This window comes from Salvelinus namaycush, chromosome 3 (assembly GCF_016432855.1).
Source record: "Salvelinus namaycush isolate Seneca chromosome 3, SaNama_1.0, whole genome shotgun sequence".
In the NCBI taxonomy this organism is placed as follows: domain Eukaryota; kingdom Metazoa; phylum Chordata; class Actinopteri; order Salmoniformes; family Salmonidae; genus Salvelinus; species Salvelinus namaycush.
This window is the reverse complement of record NC_052309.1, coordinates 6,253,009-6,276,745: the sequence shown is the minus strand read 5'-3', so window position 1 is coordinate 6,276,745 and position 23,737 is coordinate 6,253,009. Positions and strand designations below refer to the sequence as shown.

Below are 23,737 nucleotides of genomic sequence, written 5' to 3'. Positions count from 1 at the left end.
GACAAGGCTACAACTGGCTTTGCAGTGTTGGTTAATGGACAAGGCTACAACTGGCTTTGCAGTGTTGGCTAATGGACAAGGCTACAACTGGCTTTGCAGTGTTGGTTAATGGACAAGGCTACAACTGGCTTTGTGGTGTTGGGTAATGGACAAGGCTACAACTGGCTTTGTGGTGTTGGTTAATGGACAAGGCTACAACTGGCTTTGTGGTGTTGGTTAATGGACAAGGCTACAACTGGCTTTGTGGTGTTGGGTAATGGACAAGGTTAGGATGGGCTTTGCAGTGTTGGCTAATGTACAAGGCTACAACTGGCTTTGTGGTGTTGGCTAATGGACAAGGCTACAACTGGCTTTGCAGTGTTGGCTAATGGACAAGGCTACAACTGGCTTTGTGGTGTTGGTTAATGGACAAGGTTAGGACTGGCATTGCAGTGTTGGTTAATGGACAAGGCTACAACTGGCTTTGCAGTGTTGGCTAATGGACAAGGCTACAACTGGCATTGCAGTGTTGGCTAATGGACAAGGCTACAACTGGCTTTGTGGTGTTGGGTAATGGACAAGGCTACAACTGGCTTTGCAGTGTTGGTTAATGGACAAGGCCACAACTGGCTTTGCAGTGTTGGTTAATGGACAAGGCTACAACTGGCTTTGCAGTGTTGGTTAATGGACAAGGCTACAACTGGCTTTGCAGTGTTGGTTAATGGACAAGGCTACAACTGGCTTTGCAGTGTTGGCTAATGGACAAGGCTACAACTGGCTTTGCAGTGTTGGCTAATGGACAAGGCTACAACTGGCTTTGTGGTGTTGGGTAATGGACAAGGCTACAACTGGCTTTGTGGTGTTGGTTAATGGACAAGGCTACAACTGGCTTTGCAGTGTTGGCTAATGGACAAGGCTACAACTGGCTTTGTGGTGTTGGGTAATGGACAAGGCTACAACTGGCTTTGTGGTGTTGGTTAATGGACAAGGCTACAACTGGCTTTGCAGTGTTGGTTAATGGACAAGGCTACAACTGGCTTTGTGGTGTTGGGTAATGGACAAGGTTAGGATGGGCTTTGCAGTGTTGGCTAATGGACAAGGCTACAACTGGCTTTGTGGTGTTGGGTAATGGACAAGGCTACAACTGGCTTTGTGGTGTTGGTTAATGGACAAGGCTACAACTGGCTTTGTGGTGTTGGCTAATGGACAAGGCTACAACTGGCTTTGCAGCGTTGGCAAATGGACAAGGCTACAACTGGCTTTGTGGTGTTGGGTAATGGACAAGGCTACAACTGGCTTTGCAGTGTTGGTTAATGGACAAGGCCACAACTGGCTTTGCAGTGTTGGTTAATGGACAAGGCTACAACTGGCTTTGCAGTGTTGGTTAATGGACAAGGCTACAACTGGCTTTGCAGTGTTGGTTAATGGACAAGGCTACAACTGGCTTTGCAGTGTTGGCTAATGGACAAGGCTACAACTGGCTTTGCAGTGTTGGTTAATGGACAAGGCTACAACTGGCTTTGCAGTGTTGGCTAATGGACAAGGCTACAACTGGCTTTGCAGTGTTGGCTAATGGACAAGGCTACAACTGGCTTTGCAGTGTTGGTTAATGGACAAGGCTACAACTGGCTTTGCAGTGTTGGCTAATGGACAAGGCTACAACTGGCTTTGCAGTGTTGGTTAATGGACAAGGCTACAACTGGCTTTGTGGTGTTGGGTAATGGACAAGGCTACAACTGGCTTTGTGGTGTTGGTTAATGGACAAGGCTACAACTGGCTTTGTGGTGTTGGTTAATGGACAAGGCTACAACTGGCTTTGTGGTGTTGGGTAATGGACAAGGTTAGGATGGGCTTTGCAGTGTTGGCTAATGTACAAGGCTACAACTGGCTTTGTGGTGTTGGCTAATGGACAAGGCTACAACTGGCTTTGCAGTGTTGGCTAATGGACAAGGCTACAACTGGCTTTGTGGTGTTGGTTAATGGACAAGGTTAGGACTGGCATTGCAGTGTTGGTTAATGGACAAGGCTACAACTGGCTTTGCAGTGTTGGCTAATGGACAAGGCTACAACTGGCATTGCAGTGTTGGCTAATGGACAAGGCTACAACTGGCTTTGTGGTGTTGGGTAATGGACAAGGCTACAACTGGCTTTGCAGTGTTGGCTAATGGACAAGGCTACAACTGGCTTTGTGGTGTTGGCTAATGGACAAGGTTACAACTAGCTTTGCAGTGTTGGCTAATGGACAAGGCTACAACTGGCTTTGTGGTGCTGGGTAATGGACAAGGTTAGGACTGGCTTTGTGGTGTTGGCTAATGGACAAGGCTACAACTGGCTTTGCAGTGTTGGCTAATGGACAAGGCTACAACTGGCTTTGCAGTGTTGGTTAATGGACAAGGCTACACCTGGCTTTGTGGTGTTGGTTAATGGACAAGGCTACAACTGGCTTTGCAGTGTTGGCTAATGGACAAGGCTACACCTGGCTTTGTGGTGTTGGTTAATGGACAAGGCTACAACTGGCTTTGCAGTGTTGGCTAATGGACAAGGCTACAACTGGCTTTGCGGTGTTGGCTAATGGACAAGGCTACAACTGGCTTTGCAGTGTTGGTTAATGGACAAGGTTAGGATGGGCTTTGCAGTGTTGGTTAATGGACAAGGCTACAACTGGCTTTGCAGTGTTGGCTAATGGACAAGGCTACACCTGGCTTTGTGGTGTTGGTTAATGGACAAGGCTGGGGCTGGCTTTGCCCATTTAGGTCAGCTTTACCGATGACCTCTCTCTCTGTCTCCAGCTCTCTTTCAGATGAGTGATGGTCAATACATTTTATATGTAAATACATTTACTGTAATGTTCAACACATGTAAATGAGATATAGAACTGGGTACATAGCACATGTAACTATACATAGAATCTCAAAGCAAGTCTTGTGATGTGAGGAATTCCCCTGTGCTTATTATGGATGCAATTCTGCCTTTTAAAAAAGTGTAATTAACTGTGATATGGTTGGTTAGAGGATGTTTGTGTATGCGATTTCCATTGCATTCCTTCTGTAGTGCTTATGTAGGCAAGTACATAAAATACTTCTTTAAACAAATCTGTCAGTCGAATGTGCAAGAACATGCAACACTGCTGTGGTGGGAAAAGTACCCAGTTGTCATACGAGTAAAAAATAAAGATACCTTAATGGAAAATGACTCAAGTAAAAGTGAAAGTCACCCAGTAAAATACTACTTGAGTAAAAGTCTAAACGTATTTGGTTTTAAATATACTCAATAACTATAATATACTTAATAATTTCAAATTCCTTATTAAGCAAACCCGATGGCCTCATTCTTGTTATTTTTTATTTACTGATAGCCAGGGGCACACTCCAACACTCAGACTCCAACACTCAGACTCCAACACTCAGACTCCAACACTCAGACTCCAACACTCAGACTCCAACACTCACACTCCAACACTCACACTCCAACACTCACACTCCATCACTCAGACTCCAACACTCAGACTCCAACACTCAGACTCCAACACTCAGACTCCAACACTCATTTACAAAAAAAACATGTGTGTTTAGTGAGTCTGCCAGATCAGAGGCAGTAGGGATGACCAGGGATGTTGTCTATATATATATATATTATTTTCTTTAGGAATGTAGTGAAGTAAAAGTTGTCAAAAATATAAATAGTAATGTAAGTACAGATGACCCCAAAAAAATACTTTAGTACTTTAAAGTATTTGAACTTAAGTACACCAATGTAACTTTGCAGCCTAGGCCTACCCTTGGTTACCACTTGAGAATGTGGTAACTATGGAACGTCTTTCTTTATTCTCCTTTGCTTGCAGTTTGGTTCTATCTGCTCTGAGATCAAATAATGAATCATCTACTTTTTAATTCAACTTTAAAGTTCGCCAAATTTATTATCGCTCTTATCTGTGCAGTTGCTTGACATAAGCATAGGTCGCCATTCATGTCGCATAAAATATTAATCACATTCTGTGCATGATTGTTCCAGTGGAGTAATCTTGTTTAATTGCTTATGCATGAAACCAGTCCAGTGTGGTAATAAATTACATTACTAAAGGTTATCTAGACTTTTCATGGCTGAAATACATTATTATCATGTATTTCCACTTACAACACTGTGCTATCCACTTCCAATGCATGCAAAGTAGGCTACATGCGCGTAATATCAACCATCCTTAATATCTGCTTGATATTATGGATTATCGAAAGTTAAAATATGTTAATAGTTATCTTTTGTATTTCAAACTGAGTTTTGTTGTAAGGAAATTGAGAATATTTGCATATGTATGAATAGAAGGCATAATCCTATATTAATCAGTAGATTGGATAGGCCTACCTACATTATTTTGTTTTTATCAATTCAAAATGAAAACGACTTGATAAAATACTTCCTGCATGTAGTCTGTGGGAATCCACTTTTTTTTCATTACAAACAGAGATAGCTTCAGTTTCCTATAAACTTCTTCTGTTGTGAACAGTGGTGTAAATTACTTCCAGACTACATAAAAAAATGTTTGCGGGCTGCTGCCGGCCGGGTTGGTTGAGCTCGAGCTCTCGTGCGGCGCCAGTGGGGAATCCGGTGGAACAATGAGACTTGAGCCATTGACTAGCGACGGCGCCTCCCATCGCGAACACAACACACATATCCCATCATCATTACCATCATCCATCCCACTGCCCTGCAGCGACGCTCACTGCCTAGCCTGGCCTGACTGGCACCTAAATTAACATAGGACCTGCTGTCTGCAGCTTCCCCTCCCCAACTGGCCGCTTATCGGACACAATAAGGCTACAGCGGCAGGCATTCTTCAGTTCACTCACAGAGTCAATCAAACCTGTCTGTCCAGCGGCCACCAAGTCAGTTTAAAGGACCAGATGTTATCATTCCTTTTGCTTGAGGTGTGTAACATTGAGCAGGGGACTCAGGGGAGGTAGCCCTACTAGTCTGTAGACTTTGGGGTGGAGACTCAGGGGAGGTAGCCCTACTAGTCTGTAGACTTTGGGGTGGGGACTCAGGGGAGGTAGCACTACTAGTCTGTAGACTTTGGGGTGGGGACTCGGGGGAGGTAGCCCTACTAGTCTGTAGACTGGGGTGGGGACTCGGGGGAGGTAGCCCTACTAGTCTGTAGACTTTGGGGTGGGGACTCGGGGGAGGTAGCCCTACTAGTCTGTAGACTTTGGGGTGGGGACTCAGGGGAGGTAGCCCTACTAGTCTGTAGACTTTGGGGTGGGGACTCAGGGGAGGTAGCCCTACTAGTCTGTAGACTTTGGGGTGGGGACTCAGGGGAGGTAGCCCTACTAGTCTGTAGACTTTGGGGTGGGGACTCAGGGGAGGTAGCTCTATTAGTCTGTAGACTTTGGGGTGGGGACTCAGGGGAGGTAGCTCTATTAGTCTGTAGACTTTGGGGTGGGGACTCAGGGGAGGTAGCCCTACTAGTCTGTAGACTTTGGGGTGGGGACTCAGGGGAGGTAGCTCTACTAGTCTGTAGACTTTGGGGTGGGGACTCAGGGGAGGTAGCTCTACTTGTCTGTAGACTTTGGGGTGGGGACTCAGGGGAGGTAGCCCCACTAGTCTGTAGACTTTGGGGTGGGGACTCAGGGGAGGTAGCTCTACTAGTCTGTAGACTTTGGGGTGGGGACTCAGGGGAGGTAGCCCTACTAGTCTGTAGACTTTGGGGTGGGGACTCAGGGGAGGTAGCCCTACTAGTCTGTAGACTTTGGGGTGGGGACTCAGGGGAGGTAGCTCTATTAGTCTGTAGACTTTGGGGTGGGGACTCAGGGGAGGTAGCTCTATTAGTCTGTAGACTTTGGGGTGGGGACTCAGGGGAGGTAGCCCTACTAGTCTGTAGACTTTGGGGTGGGGACTCAGGGGAGGTAGCTCTACTAGTCTGTAGACTTTGGGGTGGGGACTCAGGGGAGGTAGCTCTACTTGTCTGTAGACTTTGGGGTGGGGACTCAGGGGAGGTAGCCCCACTAGTCTGTAGACTTTGGGGTGGGGACTCAGGGGAGGTAGCTCTATTAGTCTGTAGACTTTGGGGTGGGGACTCAGGGGAGGTAGCTCTATTAGTCTGTAGACTTTGGGGTGGGGACTCAGGGGAGGTAGCTCTACTAGTCTGTAGACTTTGGGGTGGGGACTCAGGGGAGGTAGCTCTACTAGTCTGTAGACTTTGGGGTGGGGACTCAGGGGAGGTAGCTCTACTAGTCTGTAGACTTTGGGGTGGGGACTCAGGGGAGGTAGCCCTACTAGTCTTCTCTACTCCCCACACCTTATAAAGCCCATTTCTCAAAGCATTTTCTTTAAATGAATGACATTCAATCCTTCTTGTGAATTTGTACAAGGCCTATTTAGTTTACCTCTACATATTATCATGCATAAATGTATCAGTATTTCAAAAATGGCCAGTGAAAGTTTACATTTTCCCATGCAGCACAATAACATAAATAATATGCCTGTAAACCCCATAGTTAATGGGCAAGGAAACCTCTCTCAACCGGTGCTCCAATCCATATGGTTAACCCGTGTTAATGGCGACTTGGAGGTAGGCTACTCAGACAGACTGAGATGAGGCTACAGTGTCACTAATCTACTGTACTGATTGGCAGCAGTCGCCAGTCTCTGACGTAAACAGAGTTGCCGTCGACAACATGGAGATCCTATTACATTGACTCATTCTATGGTCCACAACCCAACTGTTTGGAATGATCAGAGCAAAAAGTGTTGTACGACAGCCGTGAACTTGTCTGTGACGAGTAACGTGTAGCCTAATAAACAATGTTTATTAGACATGTAGGCAACCTACATCAGAATCCCTTTTATTGGCTAAGTACACATACCCAGAATTTTAGTTGTTGATCCGGTGCAGCTTGCAATAGACAACTTTTAGAGACCGAAACAGACAGAGGAATTTACACAAGGTTACATCCTGTACATTACATACATTAATGGGTTTCACAGGGTAATAACTTTCTTTGACCAGAGGGAGGCAATAGTTTGTTGAGCTCATTCATGGGAAAAAGGTTCAGAGACATGCAACTAGGTTATTCAACATCAAAGGGAAACATTATATAAATATCCCAATAATAACAATAACAGTAATGATAATAATGTGGATGTAATGATGTTATTATTATAATATCAACACTTATTATAATTAGGCTTTTTTTTTTTTCTGTTACTATTATTATTATCAGTAATTTTGTTGTTATTATTGTCAGTAATGTTGTTATTATTATCAGTAATGTTATTATTATTATTATTATTATTATTATTATTGTCAGTAATGTTATTGTTGTTATTGTTATCAGTAATGTTGTTATTATTATTATTGTCAGTAATGTTATTATTATTATTATTGTCAGTAATGTTATTGTTGTTATTGTTATTATTATCAGTAATGTTGTTGTTATTGTTATCAGTAATGTTGTTGTTATTGTTATCAGTAATGTTGTTGTTGTTGTTATCAGTAATGTTATTATTATTATCAGTAATGTTATTGTTATTATTATTATTATTATTATCAGTACTGTTATTGTTATTATTATTAGCCGACTATTATGATCAACGTAATCAACGTTAATGTTGATCATATGGCGCAAAATAAATATAAAGTAAAACAAACGTTTTGTCAAATATTACCCTGAGAGAGAGAGAGAGAGACAGAGAAGGTGTCTCATTTCTACAGTAAATAGCCATTCTAGCTCCATGTTTAATTTCCCACACGATCTTTTCGCATTATTTACAACGTTTTTCTTTTGTAACTTTTGGAAAATGTAACTTTCCTACCTAAACGATGTCTCTGTATGTAGCAGCCTAAGCTACTTGATCTCTTGTTTGCGCAACACAATCACTTTTTTCAAGCGACAGGGTGTCTAGACACCCACGTGACGGGGCGCGCCAATGCGCACTGGAGACACAGAGCTCAGAGAGTTAGAAAGAGATAGCGAGCAAGAGAAGGCAAGGGCACTTCAACTATTCGCGTCATTCGCAGACGTTTTCTGAAGATCGCATCACTTCTTTGTCGCCACTCAAATCGCTTTATTCCTTAGACTACGGAAACCTCATTCAATAAGTGTCTGGATTAATTTATAAAGTGCTATTTCGACATATAATTCTGGTACAACGGACGGTAGACGGGGACTCTGTGCGACTACCCTACTAAGGCAGATTTCTGTCTGGCACTAAAGCGGCTCCAGTTTTGGATTTGCTACCTAGTTTTGGATCTGTTTAGGGGATCCTTTCGTCCTCTTGTAACGTCTAAATCTATATTGAAGATCTCATCATGTGCAGACAGATATGACATTTAGAAGATAAGGGATAAAACGTAGACAACAGCCTGTGTTAAAGCCTTTTTGCTGTCGGATCAAGGAATGTGTGGATTATTTTTTTTCTAATGAAAACTGGACAGCTTCGTTTTTTTTCTCATGGATATATAACCTAATTCTAGTATATAACTAGGCAATTTATCTGCTCCAAATTACACAGAAACCCAACTGGTAACCATATGCGTAAAATATCATCTGTTACAATGTTTATCTTTCTACATGGGCTACTGAATGAACGGAACGAATGAAGCATTTCATGTTCACAGTAGTTCAACGTTGTAACAAATTCTTTATGCTGCTATTTTGTATTCTAGATGCTCAACGTTCTTACATTGAAAAAGGTTTATATTTCGATATAGCTGCATTTTAGGTGGACCATTATAGGTTTATAATTCCGTTAAGGTGATGGTTCCTTTCTCCTTACAGAGAAGGTTACTATCACGACTGGAGCCCTGATTTTTTTTTGCGGGGTTTATTTTTTTTATTTAATTTTTTATTAAAGACTGGCGTATGCTACAGATTTTCTTGCCTTCTCCAACTCCCAGTTTCTCCATACTATTATCTCAGGCTGCTTGTCGTTGCCTGTACACGGATCCCGGAATCTTCATGATTTGCGTACATCATGCTCGTTTTTTAGCCGGGAAACCCTCTTTTCGTCCCGCATGTTTAGGACCAAACGAACTGGGCTCGTCCGGCGACTCTGGAGGAGCCGTGCGCCGGTCGAGGGCGACGGGGATGCGGATACACGAACGCATGGATCCGGGGGTTGCTGTATGGGTAAATCGACGAAGGTTGCAGGAAAAACTAGCGCCGGAACGGATGCTGAATTGAAAGCCCTGACCCACTCGACACTGAAACAAATAAAAGAGAAACAATTAGAGTGGCTCTTGCAAGCGGTCGAGTCAAAGGGGGGTGCGCGGAGCCCCTGCCTGCTCCTATCCAGCAAAGTGGACACCAAACTGGGTCAGCAGTCTTATTCCCTCCCCTTGCTGCTCTACAAAGTGTTTCGGTGGCCGGACCTCATGGATTGCTCGGAATTAAAAAGGCTATCTTGTTGTGAATCCTATGGGGAAATTAACCCAGAACTCGTTTGCTGCAATCCGCACCACATGAGCAGGCTTTGTGAACTCGGTAAGTTATTTATAATTTTTTTTAAACCAAAGATTATAACGTGAAAAATAAATCGAAATCAGCAATTGCACTGTTTAATATTGTGTGTGGGTAAATTGATTGGCATGTAAACTTTCCCAGGCACAATTACCGGTTGTGTCAATTGCAACGCTATAGGTCAGATTTGGTTGGTATGACGTTTTAGCAGCACAACGGTTAGCATAATCACTATTTCCTTAAGGTTAGATGTATAATTATTCTATCTAGGATATGGGAAATGATTCAACATTTGCTTTGAAGGGCCTCTCACAAATCAAAACAGTTGCTATTATATTATGGCCTTATTATTTATAGTAAGCGGTAGACGTATTTTATTGGTGTGGCCAAGCTTCTTTTTTAACTATGAAAGTCAGTTCATTAAGAACAAAGTATTATTTACAATGACGGCCTATGAACAGCGGGATAATTGCCTTGTTCAGGGCCAGATTGACAGACTTTTAGTTTGTCAGTTTAGGGATTCGATCTAGCAACCTTTCAGGTTATTGACTCAACGCGCTAACCACTAGGTTACCTACTGCCCCTAGTTTGGCCTACTTATTGTTTTTAGTTATAGATTTGTTTGCTTTTATATTTAAAAAAAATCTAAACTGCAGAGGGGATCTTGCTCTTATTTTGTAGGTTTCCTATACCATTATCTTCTGTAGAATGCATGTATTAAACCCCTCAAATCTAGATGTGGAGTATTTGAACAAGGATGGCTTCAAACATTTATAGGAAGTAGTCAGCGGTGCGTTTTGTCACATGAAAGTACATTTATTTGATGGAACGTGACCATATTTTCATGTAAGGCTACTTGTAATAACAAAGAAGATGCACAATATTCAACTATTTTAAATTTCCTATCCTTGACCTCCATGTATCTTGTTGTATTTGACAGTCAGTCTGGACCAAGTTAGTTTGCTTGCAGCCAGGCAGCGATTCCGATTGGAGGGTCCTGTTCTGGTGTGAGCAAAGAGGCCCGTATCTCCCACAGCCCGAGTCGGAGCCGAGTCAGATAGCCGCCTAGAGGCTGGCGCCAGGCGGCCCTTGTTTATCTCTTCGTCAGATATCAAGGCAATCGCCGCATGGCTGCCTCGCTGCCTGCCCTGCCTCCAACCCCCACTGATAATACAAACAGTTTTCCAAAAAGAATGCCAACTGTTATCATACGTTTCATCTTTCCCTGGACGCTTTTTCTCATGCTCTGTCTTTTCTTTCTCTCTTCTGTCTATTTCTTTCATTTCAGAGTCCCCCCCTCCTCCTTATTCCCGATATCCAATGGACTTTCTTAAACCACCCGGTGAGTTTATTTGTCATTTTTCTCATGAATGTTAAGGTTTTTGGGGTTTATATTTTTTCAGCATATTATTTTCCACGGTCATACACTTAAAATCAATACAAGTTAATATATATATATATATATATTTATAGTTATGTACCATTTGTGAAAAATATAACTGTATATTATAAAGTTTATAACAATGTTACTACAACAAAGTTTATATCAACATTATTACCACAACACTACACTTTTGCCTGGTAATTTGTAAATACTTCTGTGAGGATATGGAAATGTTCTGTTAGATTTATGGTGCTAGTCAGACTGAGAGAGGGCTGTCTGGGCAGCGCCAGGGCCGACCAGGGCCCTTTAATAGAATGGCGGGTAGCCAAGGCCAGGGCCCATTCCAGGCTGGCACCAGCTCTGCAGTGGTTGTCTGTCTGCACAAACTTTTGGCCGGAGGGGGTGACCTAGCAGGACAGATAAACAGTATTGGCACCAGAGGAGAGAGAGGAGACACACACAGGGAGGTAACATATACACACACATGCAGGACACACATACGCAAGTGCCAGTGTGTGATTGTGTGTGTGTGTGTGTGTGTGTGTGTGTGGTTGTGTGTGTGTGAAGGGGTGGTGCCGTCTGCAGGGAGGGGAGAGAGCTTATGGGAAATGTGGATCACAAACACAAGGGGAAAAACAGAAAGATTTATGGAGCCATGTTTTATCTGTTGAATGAATCTGACTGTAGATTATGGCTGAGGGTTTGGGAGTGTCACACTGCTATGTGTGTGTGTTCATGTGCGTAGAGCTTTTGTGTGTCCATGCAGGCCTGTCATTAGGTCTGTGAGCCATTTTTAGAAGGAAGTCTATTATCTCAAATATATATATATATATAGCAGTATTTGTCTGCCAAAAAGGGAAGTTGGAAGATTAAACTGCTGTGTTTGCAGCTATAGACAATCATGAGACTCATCCAAGTCTCTAATATGGGCAGATAGATGTTTATTTTGTTTATTTTACTAGGCAAGTCAGTTAAGAACAAATTCTTATTTACAATGATAGCCAACCGGGGAACAGTGGGTTAACTGCCTTGTTCAGGGGCAGAACAACAGATTTTTACCTTGTCAACTCGGGGATTCAATCTAGCAACCTTTCGGTTAGTGGCCCAATGCTCTAACCACCAGGCTACCTGCCGCCCCTGTCATGTCTATGTTAAACTTTAGATACATATGATACATGGTGATCATCATTTTAGTGGCACAGCGGTCTAAGGCACCGCATCTCGGTGTTAGAGGCGTCACTACAGACACCCTGGTTCGAATCCAGGCTATATCACAACCGGCCATGATTGGGAGTCCCATAGGGTGGTGCACAATTGGCCCAGCGTCGTCTGGGTTTGGCCGGTGTAGGCCGTCATTGTAAATAAGAATTTGTTCTTAACTGACTTGCCTAGTTAAATAAAGGTAACATAAAAATCCAAAAATATCATAATTGAATAGATAGTGAATGAAGAGAAGAGGGGAAGTTAAGCGAGGACCAGCTACTGAAGTCAGTTGAAGTGTTTCGATGGCGGCTGTGAGTCACTCCTTTATGAATCAGACAGTTTTGGGGTTTCCTGCATGACTTTGACCAGACCGCACAGAGAGAACGTTCCCTATTTCCTGTATAGTGCACTACTTTTGACTTTGTCTTTTTCAAAAAATAGTGAACTATATAGGGAATAGGGTGGAATTTGTGACAGGCCTAACGTCCCAGGGACTTCACCGCTGGGTCTAGCTGGGTAGGATGACATGGTTAGGGAGGCAGCTTCCTGCGAGGCTAGCTGGGTAGGTTGACATGGTTAGGGAGGCAGCTTCCTGCGAGGCTAGCTGGGTAGGATGACAGGGTTAGGGAGGCAGCTTCCTGCGAGGCTAGCTGGGTAGGTTGACAGGGTTAGGGAGGCAGCTTCCTGCGAGGCTAGCTGGGTAGGTTGACAGGGTTAGGGAGGCAGCTTCCTGCGAGGCTAGCTGGGTAGGATGACAGGGTTAGGGAGGCAGCTTCCTGCGAGGCTAGCTGGGTAGGATGACAGGGTTAGGGAGGCAGCTTCCTGCGAGGCTAGCTGGGTAGGTTGACAGGGTTAGGGAGGCAGCTTCCTGCGAGGCTAGCTGGGTAGGTTGACAGGGTTAGGGAGGCAGCTTCCTGCGAGGCTAGCTGGGTAGGTTGACATGGTTAGGGAGGCAGCTTCCTGCGAGGCTAGCTGGGTAGGATGACAGGGTTAGGGAGGCAGCTTCCTGCGAGGCTAGCTGGGTAGGGTGACAGGGTTAGGGAGGCAGCTTCCTGCGAGGCTAGCTGGGTAGGATGACAGGGTTAGGGAGGCAGCTTCCTGCGAGGCTAGCTGGGTAGGATGACAGGGTTAGGGAGGCAGCTTCCTGCGAGGCTAGCTGGGTAGGATGACATGGTTAGGGAGGCAGCTTCCTGCGAGGCTAGCTGGGTAGGATGACAGGGTTAGGGAGGCAGCTTCCTGCGAGGCTAGCTGGGTAGGATGACATGGTTAGGGAGGCAGCTTCCTGCGAGGCTAGCTGGGTAGGATGACAGGGTTAGGGAGGCAGCTTCCTGCGAGGCTAGCTGGGTAGGATGACATGGTTAGGGAGGCAGCTTCCTGCGAGGCTAGCTGGGTAGGATGACAGGGTTAGGGAGGTAGCTTCACTAATGTCTACTACACTTCAACTGGTCTTTTTGGAGTGCCGCTTCCACTGAGTGATGTGAACGAATGAGTCAAGTCCCAGCGCGCGCACACACACACACACACACACACACACACACACACACACACACACACACACACACACACACACACTCTCTCTCTCTAGTCTCTCCTCTGGCCGTGGTGAGGTGGAAAGAAGAAAGAGAGATGGAGGGAGACAGAAAGAGAGAGGGGGGAAAGGAAGACACAGAGAGAGGGAGGGAGATGGAGTGAGAGAGGGAAGAAAGACGAGGAGAGAGAGGGAGGAAAGGAAGATAGACAGAAGGAGGAAAAGCCCAGGGCAGAGTTCCCCCCTAGAGCAGAGAAGGAGAAAGTATATTTCATTGAACAGAGGGAAAGAAAGGAGAAAGTATATTTCATTGAACAGAGGGAAAGAAAGGAGAAAGTATATTTCATTGAACAGAGGGGAAGAAAGGAGAAAGTATATTTCATTGAACAGAGGGGAAGAAAGGAGAAAGTATATTTCATTGAACAGAGGGGAAGAAAGGAGAAAGTATATTTCATTGAACAGAGGGGAAGAAAGGAGAAAGTATATTTCATTGAACAGAGGGGAAGAAAGGAGAAAGTATATTTCATTGAACAGAGGGGAAGAAAGGAGAAAGTATATTTCACTGAACAGAGGGGAAGAAAGGAGAGGAAGGCATGTGCTGCTGGGATTCTTGGAGGGTTCAGTCTAAGACAATAAAGACTAGAGAGAGGACAGATATTAATAGGACAATGGAGGGGAGTGTGGCTGGGCTGCAGAGGGAGATTCACACACACATAGAGGAGACGAGTCAGACTATATAGAACTAGAGGAGAGGAGTCAGACTATATAGAACTAGAGGAGAGGAGTCAGACTATATAGAACTAGAGGAGAGGAGTCAGACTATATAGAACTAGAGGAGAGGAGTCAGACTATATAGAACTAGAGGAGACGAGTCAGACTATATAGAACTAGAGGAGAGGAGTCAGACTGTATAGAACTAGAGGAGAGGAGTCAGACTATATAGAACTAGAGGAGACGAGTCAGACTATATAGAACTAGAGGAGAGGAGTCAGACTATATAGAACTAGAGGAGAGGAGTCAGACTATATAGAACTAGAGGAGACGAGTCAGACTATATAGAACTAGAGGAGAGGAGTCAGACTATATAGAACTAGAGGAGAGGAGTCAGACTATATAGAACTAGAGGAGAGGAGTCAGACTATATAGAACTAGAGGAGAGGAGTCAGACTATATAGAACCAGAGGAGACGAGTCAGACTATATAGAACCAGAGGAGACGAGTCAGACTATATAGAACCAGAGGAGACGAGTCAGACTATATAGAACTAGAGGAGACGAGTCAGACTATATAGAACTAGAGGAGAGGAGTCAGACTATATAGAACTAGAGGAGAGGAGTCAGACTATATAGAACTAGAGGAGAGGAGTCAGACTATATAGAACTAGAGGAGAGGAGTCAGACTATATAGAACTAGAGGAGAGGAGTCAGACTATATAGAACTAGAGGAGAGGAATCAGACTATATAGAACTAGAGGAGAGGAATCAGACTATATAGAACTAGAGGAGAGGAGTCAGACTATATAGAACTAGAGGAGAGGAGTCAGACTATATAGAACTAGAGGAGACGAGTCAGACTATATAGAACTAGAGGAGAGGAGTCAGACTATATAGAACTAGAGGAGAGGAGTCAGACTATATAGAACTAGAGGAGAGGAGTCAGACTATATAGAACTAGAGGAGACGAGTCAGACTATATAGAACTAGAGGAGACGAGTCAGACTATATAGAACTAGAGGAGACGAGTCAGACTATATAGAACTAGAGGAGAGGAGTCAGACTATATAGAACTAGAGGAGAGGAGTCAGACTATATAGAACTAGAGGAGAGGAGTCAGACTATATAGAACTTGAGGAGAGGAATCAGACTATATAGAACTAGAGGAGAGGAATCAGACTATATAGAACTAGAGGAAACGAATCAGACTATATAGAACTAGAGGAGAGGAGTCAGACTATATAGAACTAGAGGAGACGAGTCAGACTATATAGAACTAGAGCAGAGGAGTCAGACTATATAGAACTAGAGGAGAGGAGTCAGACTATATAGAACTAGAGGAGAGGAGTCAGACTATATAGAACTAGAGCAGAGGAGTCAGACTATATAGAACTAGAGGAGAGGAGTCAGACTATATAGAACTAGAGGAGAGGAGTCAGACTATATAGAACTAGAGGAGAGGAGTCAGACTATATAGAACTAGAGGAGAGGAGTCAGACTATATAGAACTAGAGGAGACGAGTCAGACTATATAGAACTAGAGGAGAGGAGTCAGACTATATAGAACTAGAGGAGACGAGTCAGACTATATAGAACTAGAGGAGATGCTGACTGACTGCTCCCTTGGCTCAGAGGGAATACCCTTGTCTGTCTGTCAGGCATCTGTCCACTTCAGTCCTTGTGTGTGTGTCCACTGTAGCTCTTTTTAATCTTCACCACAGAGTTCCACTGGCCACATTACCATGCTAACATCTCTGACTCCTCACCACAGAGTTCCACTGGCCACATTACCATGCTAACATCTCTGACTCCTCACCACAGAGTTCCACTGGCCACATTACCATGCTAACATCTCTGACTCCTCACCACAGAGTTCCACTGGCCACATTACCATGCTAACATCTCTGACTCCTCACCACAGAGTTCCACTGGCCACATTACCATGCTAACATCTCTGACTCCTCACCACAGCGTTCCACTGGCCACATTACCATGCTAACATCTCTGACTCCTCACCACAGAGTTCCACTGGCCACATTACCATGCTAACATCTCTGACTCCTCACCACAGAGTTCCACTGGCCACATTACCATGCTAACATCTCTGACTCCTCACCACAGAGTTCCACTGGCCACATTACCATGCTAACATCTCTGACTCCTCACTACAGATTTCCACTGGCCACATTACCATGCTAACATCTCTGACTCCTCACCACAGAGTTCCACTGGCCACATTACCATGCTAACATCTCTGACTCCTCACCACAGCGTTCCACTGGCCACATTACCATGCTAACATCTCTGACTCCTCACCACAGAGTTCCACTGGCCACATTACCATGCTAACATCTCTGACTCCTCACCACAGAGTTCCACTGGCCACATTACCATGCTAACATCTCTGACTCCTCACCACAGAGTTCCACTGGCCACATTACCATGCTAACATCTCTGACTCCTCACCACAGAGTTCCACTGGCCACATTACCATGCTAACATCTCTGACTCCTCACCACAGCGTTCCACTGGCCACATTACCATGCTAACATCTCTGACTCCTCACCACAGCGTTCCACTGGCCACATTACCATGCTAACATCTCTGACTCCTCACCACAGCGTTCCACTGGCCACATTACCATGCTAACATCTCTGACTCCTCACCACAGAGTTCCACTGGCCACATTACCATGCTAACATCTCTGACTCCTCACCACAGAGTTCCACTGGCCACATTACCATGCTAACATCTCTGACTCCTCACCACAGAGTTCCACTGGCCACATTACCATGCTAACATCTCTGACTCCTCACCACAGCGTTCCACTGGCCACATTACCATGCTAACATCTCTGACTCCTCACCACAGCGTTCCACTGGCCACATTACCATGCTAACATCTCTGACTCCTCACCACAGAGTTCCACTGGCCACATTACCATCGTCACTCACAATAGGTGGAATACCCCAGGGTTCCTGTCCCACAACACCTGCATATATAACACATAGTATATATTACCGGTGATGACAGGCATGGCTGTGCAGTAGAAAGAGTTTTCTCTGCCTGCCCTTGGGTTCTATAGTGTGTGTATGTCAACTTTGACTCCCCTGGGGTTAAGAGCATGATCTTGTAAGGCCCTTGTAAGTGTCTTTGACCAGCAGAACCAAGTACTGAACATGTAGAACAAGGACAATGATCCATTCGAGGGACAGACAGACACACAGACAATCAAACCTTACTGGACCCAGAGCTGGTCGTTCGCTGGTCAAGTTCAACAGACGGACTGACTGACTGACTGACTGACTGCCACGTCAAGGGCACTACAGATCCAAGTGTGTGTGGACAGTTAGCCAACCGGACATGTGATTAATAATCACTAATACGAGTCAGTAATAAGGGTTTAGTAGTTCATTGATGTTTCCAATGTCTGAAGTTTATGACTATATTATATAATAATTCAGCCATAAAAACACCAAGGGGAGTCAGACTTATGTTTCAGTTTCTGTTGCTGAATGCGTAAATCTAAACAAGAGAGCGTGAGAGTGTTTGTGAGAGAGAGACGAGAGAGAAGGGGGTTCTTTATGGAACAGGAATCAGACGTGTCAGTCTGTCTCTCCACGGTCATTATCAAAGCTGCCGTGGTAATACGCTAGTTTGTTTTAGCTCCCTGGAAAATGAATCATACAGTGTTTGAAGCTGCTGCCTACCTCTCTCTCTCTCTTTTTGTCTCTCTCTCTCTCTCTCTCCCCTCTCTTTTTGTCTCTCTCTCTCTCCCCCCTCTCTCTTTTTTTCTCTCTCTCTCTCCCCCCCTCCATCTCTCTCCCTCCCCCCTCTCTCTTTTTGTCTCTCTCGCTCCCCCCTCCATCTCCCTCTCTCTTTTTTTAATCTCTCTCCCCCCCCTCCATCTCTCTCCCTCCCCCCCTCTCTCTTTTTTTCTCTCTCTCTCTCCCCCCCTCCATCTCTCTCCCTCCCCCCCTCTCTCTTTTTGTCTCTCTCGCTCCCCCCTCCATCTCCCTCTCTCTTTTTTTAATCTCTCTCCCCCCCCTCCATCTCTCTCCCTCCCCCTCTCTCTCTTTTTTTCTCTCTCGCTCCCCCCTCCATCTCCCTCTCCCTCCCCCTCTCTCTTTTTGTCTCTCTCTCTCTCTCTCTCCCCTCTCTTTTTGTCTCTCTCTCTCTCCCCCCTCTCTCTTTTTTTCTCTCTCTCTCCCCCCCCCTCCATCTCTCTCTCTCCCCCCTCTCTCTTTTTGTCTCTCTCGCTCCCCCCTCCATCTCCCTCTCTCTTTTTTTAATCTCTCTCCCCCCCCTCCATCTCTCTCCCTCCCCCCCTCTCTCTTTTTTTCTCTCTCTCTCTCCCCCCTCCATCTCTCTCCCTCCCCCCCTCTCTCTTTTTGTCTCTCTCGCTCCCCCCTCCATCTCCCTCTCTCTTTTTTTAATCTCTCTCCCCCCCCTCCATCTCTCTCCCTCCCCCTCTCTCTCTTTTTTTCTCTCTCGCTCCCCCCTCCATCTCCCTCTCCCTCCCCCTCTCTCTTTTTGTCTCTCTCTCTCTCTCTCCCCTCTCTTTTTGTCTCTCTCTCTCTCCCCCCTCTCTCTTTTTTTCTCTCTCTCTCTCCCCCCCTCCATCTCTCTCCCTCCCCCCTCTCTCTTTTTTTCTCTCTCGCTCCCCCCTCCATCTCCCTCTCCCTCCCCCTCTCTCTTTTTGTCTCTCTCTCTCTCTCTCTCCCCTCTCTTTTTGTCTCTCTCTCCCTCCCCCTCTCTCTTTTTGTCTCTCTCTAACCCCTCCATCTCTCTCGCTTTCCCTCCCCCCTCTCTCTTTTTGTCTCTCTCTCCCCCCACTCCATCCCCTCTCTCTTTTTGTCTCTCTCTCTCTCCCTCCCCCCCTCCATCTCTCTCTCTCTCTCTCTCTCTCTCTGTTACTTACTTTAATAATTAAATAACTCTATTCACAACTTTCTCAAACTCTTCCTCCATATTTTCTGCTTCTTTCTGTTTTACACCGCTCCCCTCGCCCTCTCTTTTTCTCCATCACTCTCTCTGACTGAATCTTCCAGGTCTTGGGTCTGGACGAGCTCCACCTCAGGCCTGTGGTCAGTGAACCGTGCCCAGGAAACCAGGCATACCTCCTGGACAGCCGTGAAAGAGAGGCAGGCTGCTTCACCGTGACCCTGCATCTCTTTAGGTTGACCACAGTACCGGGGCTGGTCTAGCCCAGGCGTGAACTAGCCTGGTCCCAGATATGTTGGTGCTGTCTTTCCAACTACTGGTCATTCATGAGTTGGCAAGACAGCACAAACAGATCTGGAACCAGGCTAGAATCCTGTCTCTAATTTGTAGGCAGTAATGCTAGTAGTCTTGAATTGCCTAATGGGGCTGTGCTCTGCTCTCAGGCTCTGCTGATGGAAGGTGTAGGACAGAGTCCGTTGACATGTATAGAATGGAATGTATCATTACTGAATACAAGCCAGCCAGTCAGCCAGTCAGTCAGTCAGTCAGCCGCACACAGAGACAGAGACGGAGCACAGCCAGTCAGTCAGCCGCACACAGAGACAGAGACGGAGCACAGCCAGTCAGCTAGACCCTGAGACACAGCCCAGCCAGCAGGCCAGTCAGTCAGTCAGCCAGTCAGAGAGACAGAGACGGAGCACAGCCAGTCAGCTAGACCCTGAGACACAGCCCAGCCAGCAGGCCAGTCAGTCAGTCAGCCGCACACAGAGACGGAGCACAGCCAGTCAGTCAGCCAGCCAGTCAGTCAGCCGCACACAGAGACAGAGACGGAGCACAGCCAGTCAGCTAGACCCTGAGACGCAGGCCAGTCAGTCAGTCAGCCAGTCAGAGAGACAGAGACGGAGCACAGCCAGTCAGCTAGACCCTGAGACACAGCCCAGCCAGCAGGCCAGTCAGTCAGTCAGCCGCACACAGAGACGGAGCACAGCCAGTCAGTCAGCCAGCCAGTCAGTCAGCCGCACACAGAGACAGAGACGGAGCACAGCCAGTCAGCTAGACCCTGAGACACAGCCCAGCCAGCAGGCCAGTCAGTCAGTCAGCCAGTCAGAGACAGCATAGCCAACGATAGAGTCAGTCACACACTCCTCTTTCCTCTCCTTCCCTCCCCTAGCTCCCTGGTGTTTTTTACGCGCTTCCCTGGAGTCCTTCTGATCCTAGAGAGGCTGAGACTTCACAGACTTACGGAGTCTACATATTGGAAAAGTTTCATGACTGGATCTGATGTGACAGTAGTAGTCGTCTTATAGAGGAGTAATAATACTACATAGAGGAGTTATAATACTACATAGAGGAGTTATAATACTACATAGAGGAGTTATAATACTACATAGAGGAGTTAATACACTACATAGAGGAGTAATAATACTACATAGAGGAGTTAATATATTACATGGATGAATAATAATTCTACATAGAAGAGTTATAATACTACATAGAGGAGTTATAAACACTACATAGAGGAGTTATAATACTACATAGACGAGTAATAATACTACATAGAGGAGGTATAATACTACATAGAGGAGTTATACGCGCTACATAGAGGAGTTATGATACTACATAGAGGAGTTATAAACACTACATAGAGGAGTTAATACACTACACAGTACACTACATAGAATACACTACATAGAAGATCAATTACACATATCCCTTGCTGCTACGTCTCTTATTGGTGGCATCACTATTAGATCACTTGGGGTTAATCTCAGCAGGGACGGGGTGTAATCTCAGCAGGGGCGGGGTGTAAATCTCAACAGGGACGGGGTGTAAATCTCAACAGGGACGGGGGTTTAATATCAGCAGGGACGGGGTGTAAATCTCAGCAGGGACTGGGGGTTAATCTCAGTAGGGACTGGGGGTTAATCTCAGCAGGGACTGGGGGGTAATCTCAGCAGGGACTGGGGGGTAATCTCAGCAGGGACAGGGGGTTAATCTCAGCAGGGACTGGGGGTTAATCTCAGCAGGGACAGGGGGGTAATCTCAATAGGGACAGGGGGTTAATCTCAGCAGGGACTGGGGGGTAATCTCAGCAGGGACTGGGGGTTAATCTCAGCAGGGACTGGGGGTTAATCTCAACAGGGACTGGGGGTTAATCTCAGCAGGGACTGGGGGTTAATCTCAGCAGGGACTGGGGGTTAATCTCAGCAGGGACTGGGGGTTAATCTCAGCAGGGACTGGGGGTTAATCTCAGCAGGGACTGGGGGTTAATCTCAACAGGGACTGGGGGTTAATCTCAGCAGGGACAGGGGGTTAATCTCAGCAGGGACAGGGGGTTAATCTCAGCAGGGACAGGGGATTAATCTCAGCAGGGACTGGGGGTTAATCTCAGCAGGGACAGGGGGTTAATCTCAGCAGGGACAGGGAGTTAATCTCAGCAGGGACAGGGGGTTAATCTCAGCAGGGGGGGGGGGGATTAATCTCAGCAGGGACTGGGGGTTAATCTCAGCAGGGACGGGGGTTAATCTCAGCAGGGACAGGGGGAGACCAACGGAGACCTGGGAGGAGAGGAAGAGAGAGTTTCCTCTGTTGGCTAGCATGCCATTAAGAAAATTGACTGTACACAGTTTTCAAGGCTGGGGCTATTTCCTGTCTCACTCATTGTTTTGGGGTTGATGGAGTGCATCCTGCTAACATGTATATTCCCATTAGAGACTAGCTCTGATACACTGCCTCCCACATGACACATTATTCCGTATGTAGTGCACTAATTTTGACCAGGGCTTAATTAGGTCCCATAGGGCTCTAGTCGAAGGTAGTCTATTTATAGGGAATAGGGTGCCATTTTGGGACAGAACCAGGCTCTGATATATAAAGTAGTGTTTGGATACAATGGAGTCAGACATGTTTTTCAGGGCAAAGCCTCTTTTCCCTCCAAGCCAGTCATTTATTTATTCTGGGCCTCTCTCTGAGACATTTGGAGAGAAAAAAGGAAAAGGTGATTGCGTTGGAAGGGTTGGTTGGTTTTCCGGGGTTGGGACTGGGAGAAGTAGCAGAGCAGGGGCACTGCTGTGTGTTTTATGTGGTGTGTTGAGACCTGCCAGGTCATGCTGTCAGAGCCTCTGCCAGCCAGCAACTCTCTCTACCTCTCTCTCTCTCCATCTCTCTCTCCCTCCACCAACATGGCCGCTCTGGTTGTCTCTCTGAGGAGAGACTGCTGAGGATTATGGGATTAGTTGTGGTTTGTGTTGGAGGCCTTCCCCTTCAGTTCTCAGTACTAGTCCTACTCTCTGTTGGAGGGCTGCTAAGACTTGATGTGTGGCGGTACTTCTGTCTCTTCCTGGTGGTATGGTATAGGTTATGTTATTTCACCAGAAAGAAGAGCCGTGAGATACACTACATGGCCAAAAGTATGTGGACAACTGCTCGTCGAACGTCTCATTCCAAAATCATGGGTATTAATATGGAGTTGGTCCCCCCTTTGCTTCTATAACAGCCTCCACTCTTCTGGGAAGCCTTTCCACTAGATGTTGGAACGTTGCTGCGGGGACTTGCTTCCATTCAACCACAAGAGCATTAGTGAGGACGGGCACTGATGTTGGGTGATTAGGCCTGGCTCGCTGTCAGAGTTCCAATTCATCCCAAAGGTGTTCGACGTGGTTGAGGTCAGGGCTCTGTGCAGGCCAGTCCAGTCCTTCCACACCGATCTCGACTAACCATTTCTGTATGGACCTCGCTTTGTGCACGGGGGCATTGTCATGCTGAAACAGGAAAGGGCCTTCCTCAAACTGTTGACACTAAGTTGGAAGCACAGAATCGTCTAGAATGTCATTGGCATCTGTAGCGTTAAGATTTCCCTTCCCTGGAACTAAGGGGCCTAGCCCGAACCATGAAAACAGCCTCAGACCATTATTCCTTCTCCACCAAACTTTACAGTTGGCACTATGCATTGATTCGTCCGTTTGACTGCCAGGTGGTGAAGCGTGATTCATCACTCCAGAGAACGGGTTTCCACTGCTCCTCAGTTTAATGGCGGCCAGCTTTACACCACTCCAGCCAACGCTTGGCATTACGCATGGTGAACTTAGGCTTGTGTGTGGCTGCTCGACCATGGAAACCCATTTCATGAAGCTCCCTATTGTGCTAACGTTGCTTCCAGAGGCAGTTTGGAACTCGGTAGTGAGTGTTGTAACTGAGGACAGACCATTTTTACGCGCTTCAGCACTCTGCGTTCCCGTTCTGTGAGCTTGTGTGGTCTACCACTTCGTGGCTGAGCTGTTGTTGCTCCTAGACGTTTCCACTTCACAATAACAGCACTTCCAGGTGACCGGGGCAGTTCTAGCAGGGCAGAAATTTGTCGAACTGACTTATTGGAAAGGTGGCATCCTATGACGGCGTCACATTGAAAGTCACTGAGCTCTTGGCCATTCTACTGGCAATGTTTGTCTATGAAGATTACATGACCGTGTGCTAGATTTTATACGCCTGTCAGCAATTGGTGTGGCTGAAATAGCCAAATCCACTCATTTGAAGG

General features: G+C 46.0%; 1 protein-coding gene across 1 annotated transcript in view; it reads left to right on the top strand.

Annotated features, from left to right (window-relative positions):
- The first annotated feature begins 7,942 nt into the window (after positions 1-7,942).
- smad7 (SMAD family member 7) overlaps positions 7,943-23,737 on the top strand; it is a 52,518-nt gene continuing 36,723 nt past the window's right edge. The window contains exons 1-2 of the mRNA XM_038989592.1: positions 7,943-9,455; positions 10,720-10,773. Of these exons, the coding sequence (XP_038845520.1) occupies positions 8,987-9,455; positions 10,720-10,773 (523 nt within the window). The 5' untranslated portion in view covers positions 7,943-8,986. The remainder of the gene's footprint in view (positions 9,456-10,719; positions 10,774-23,737) is intronic.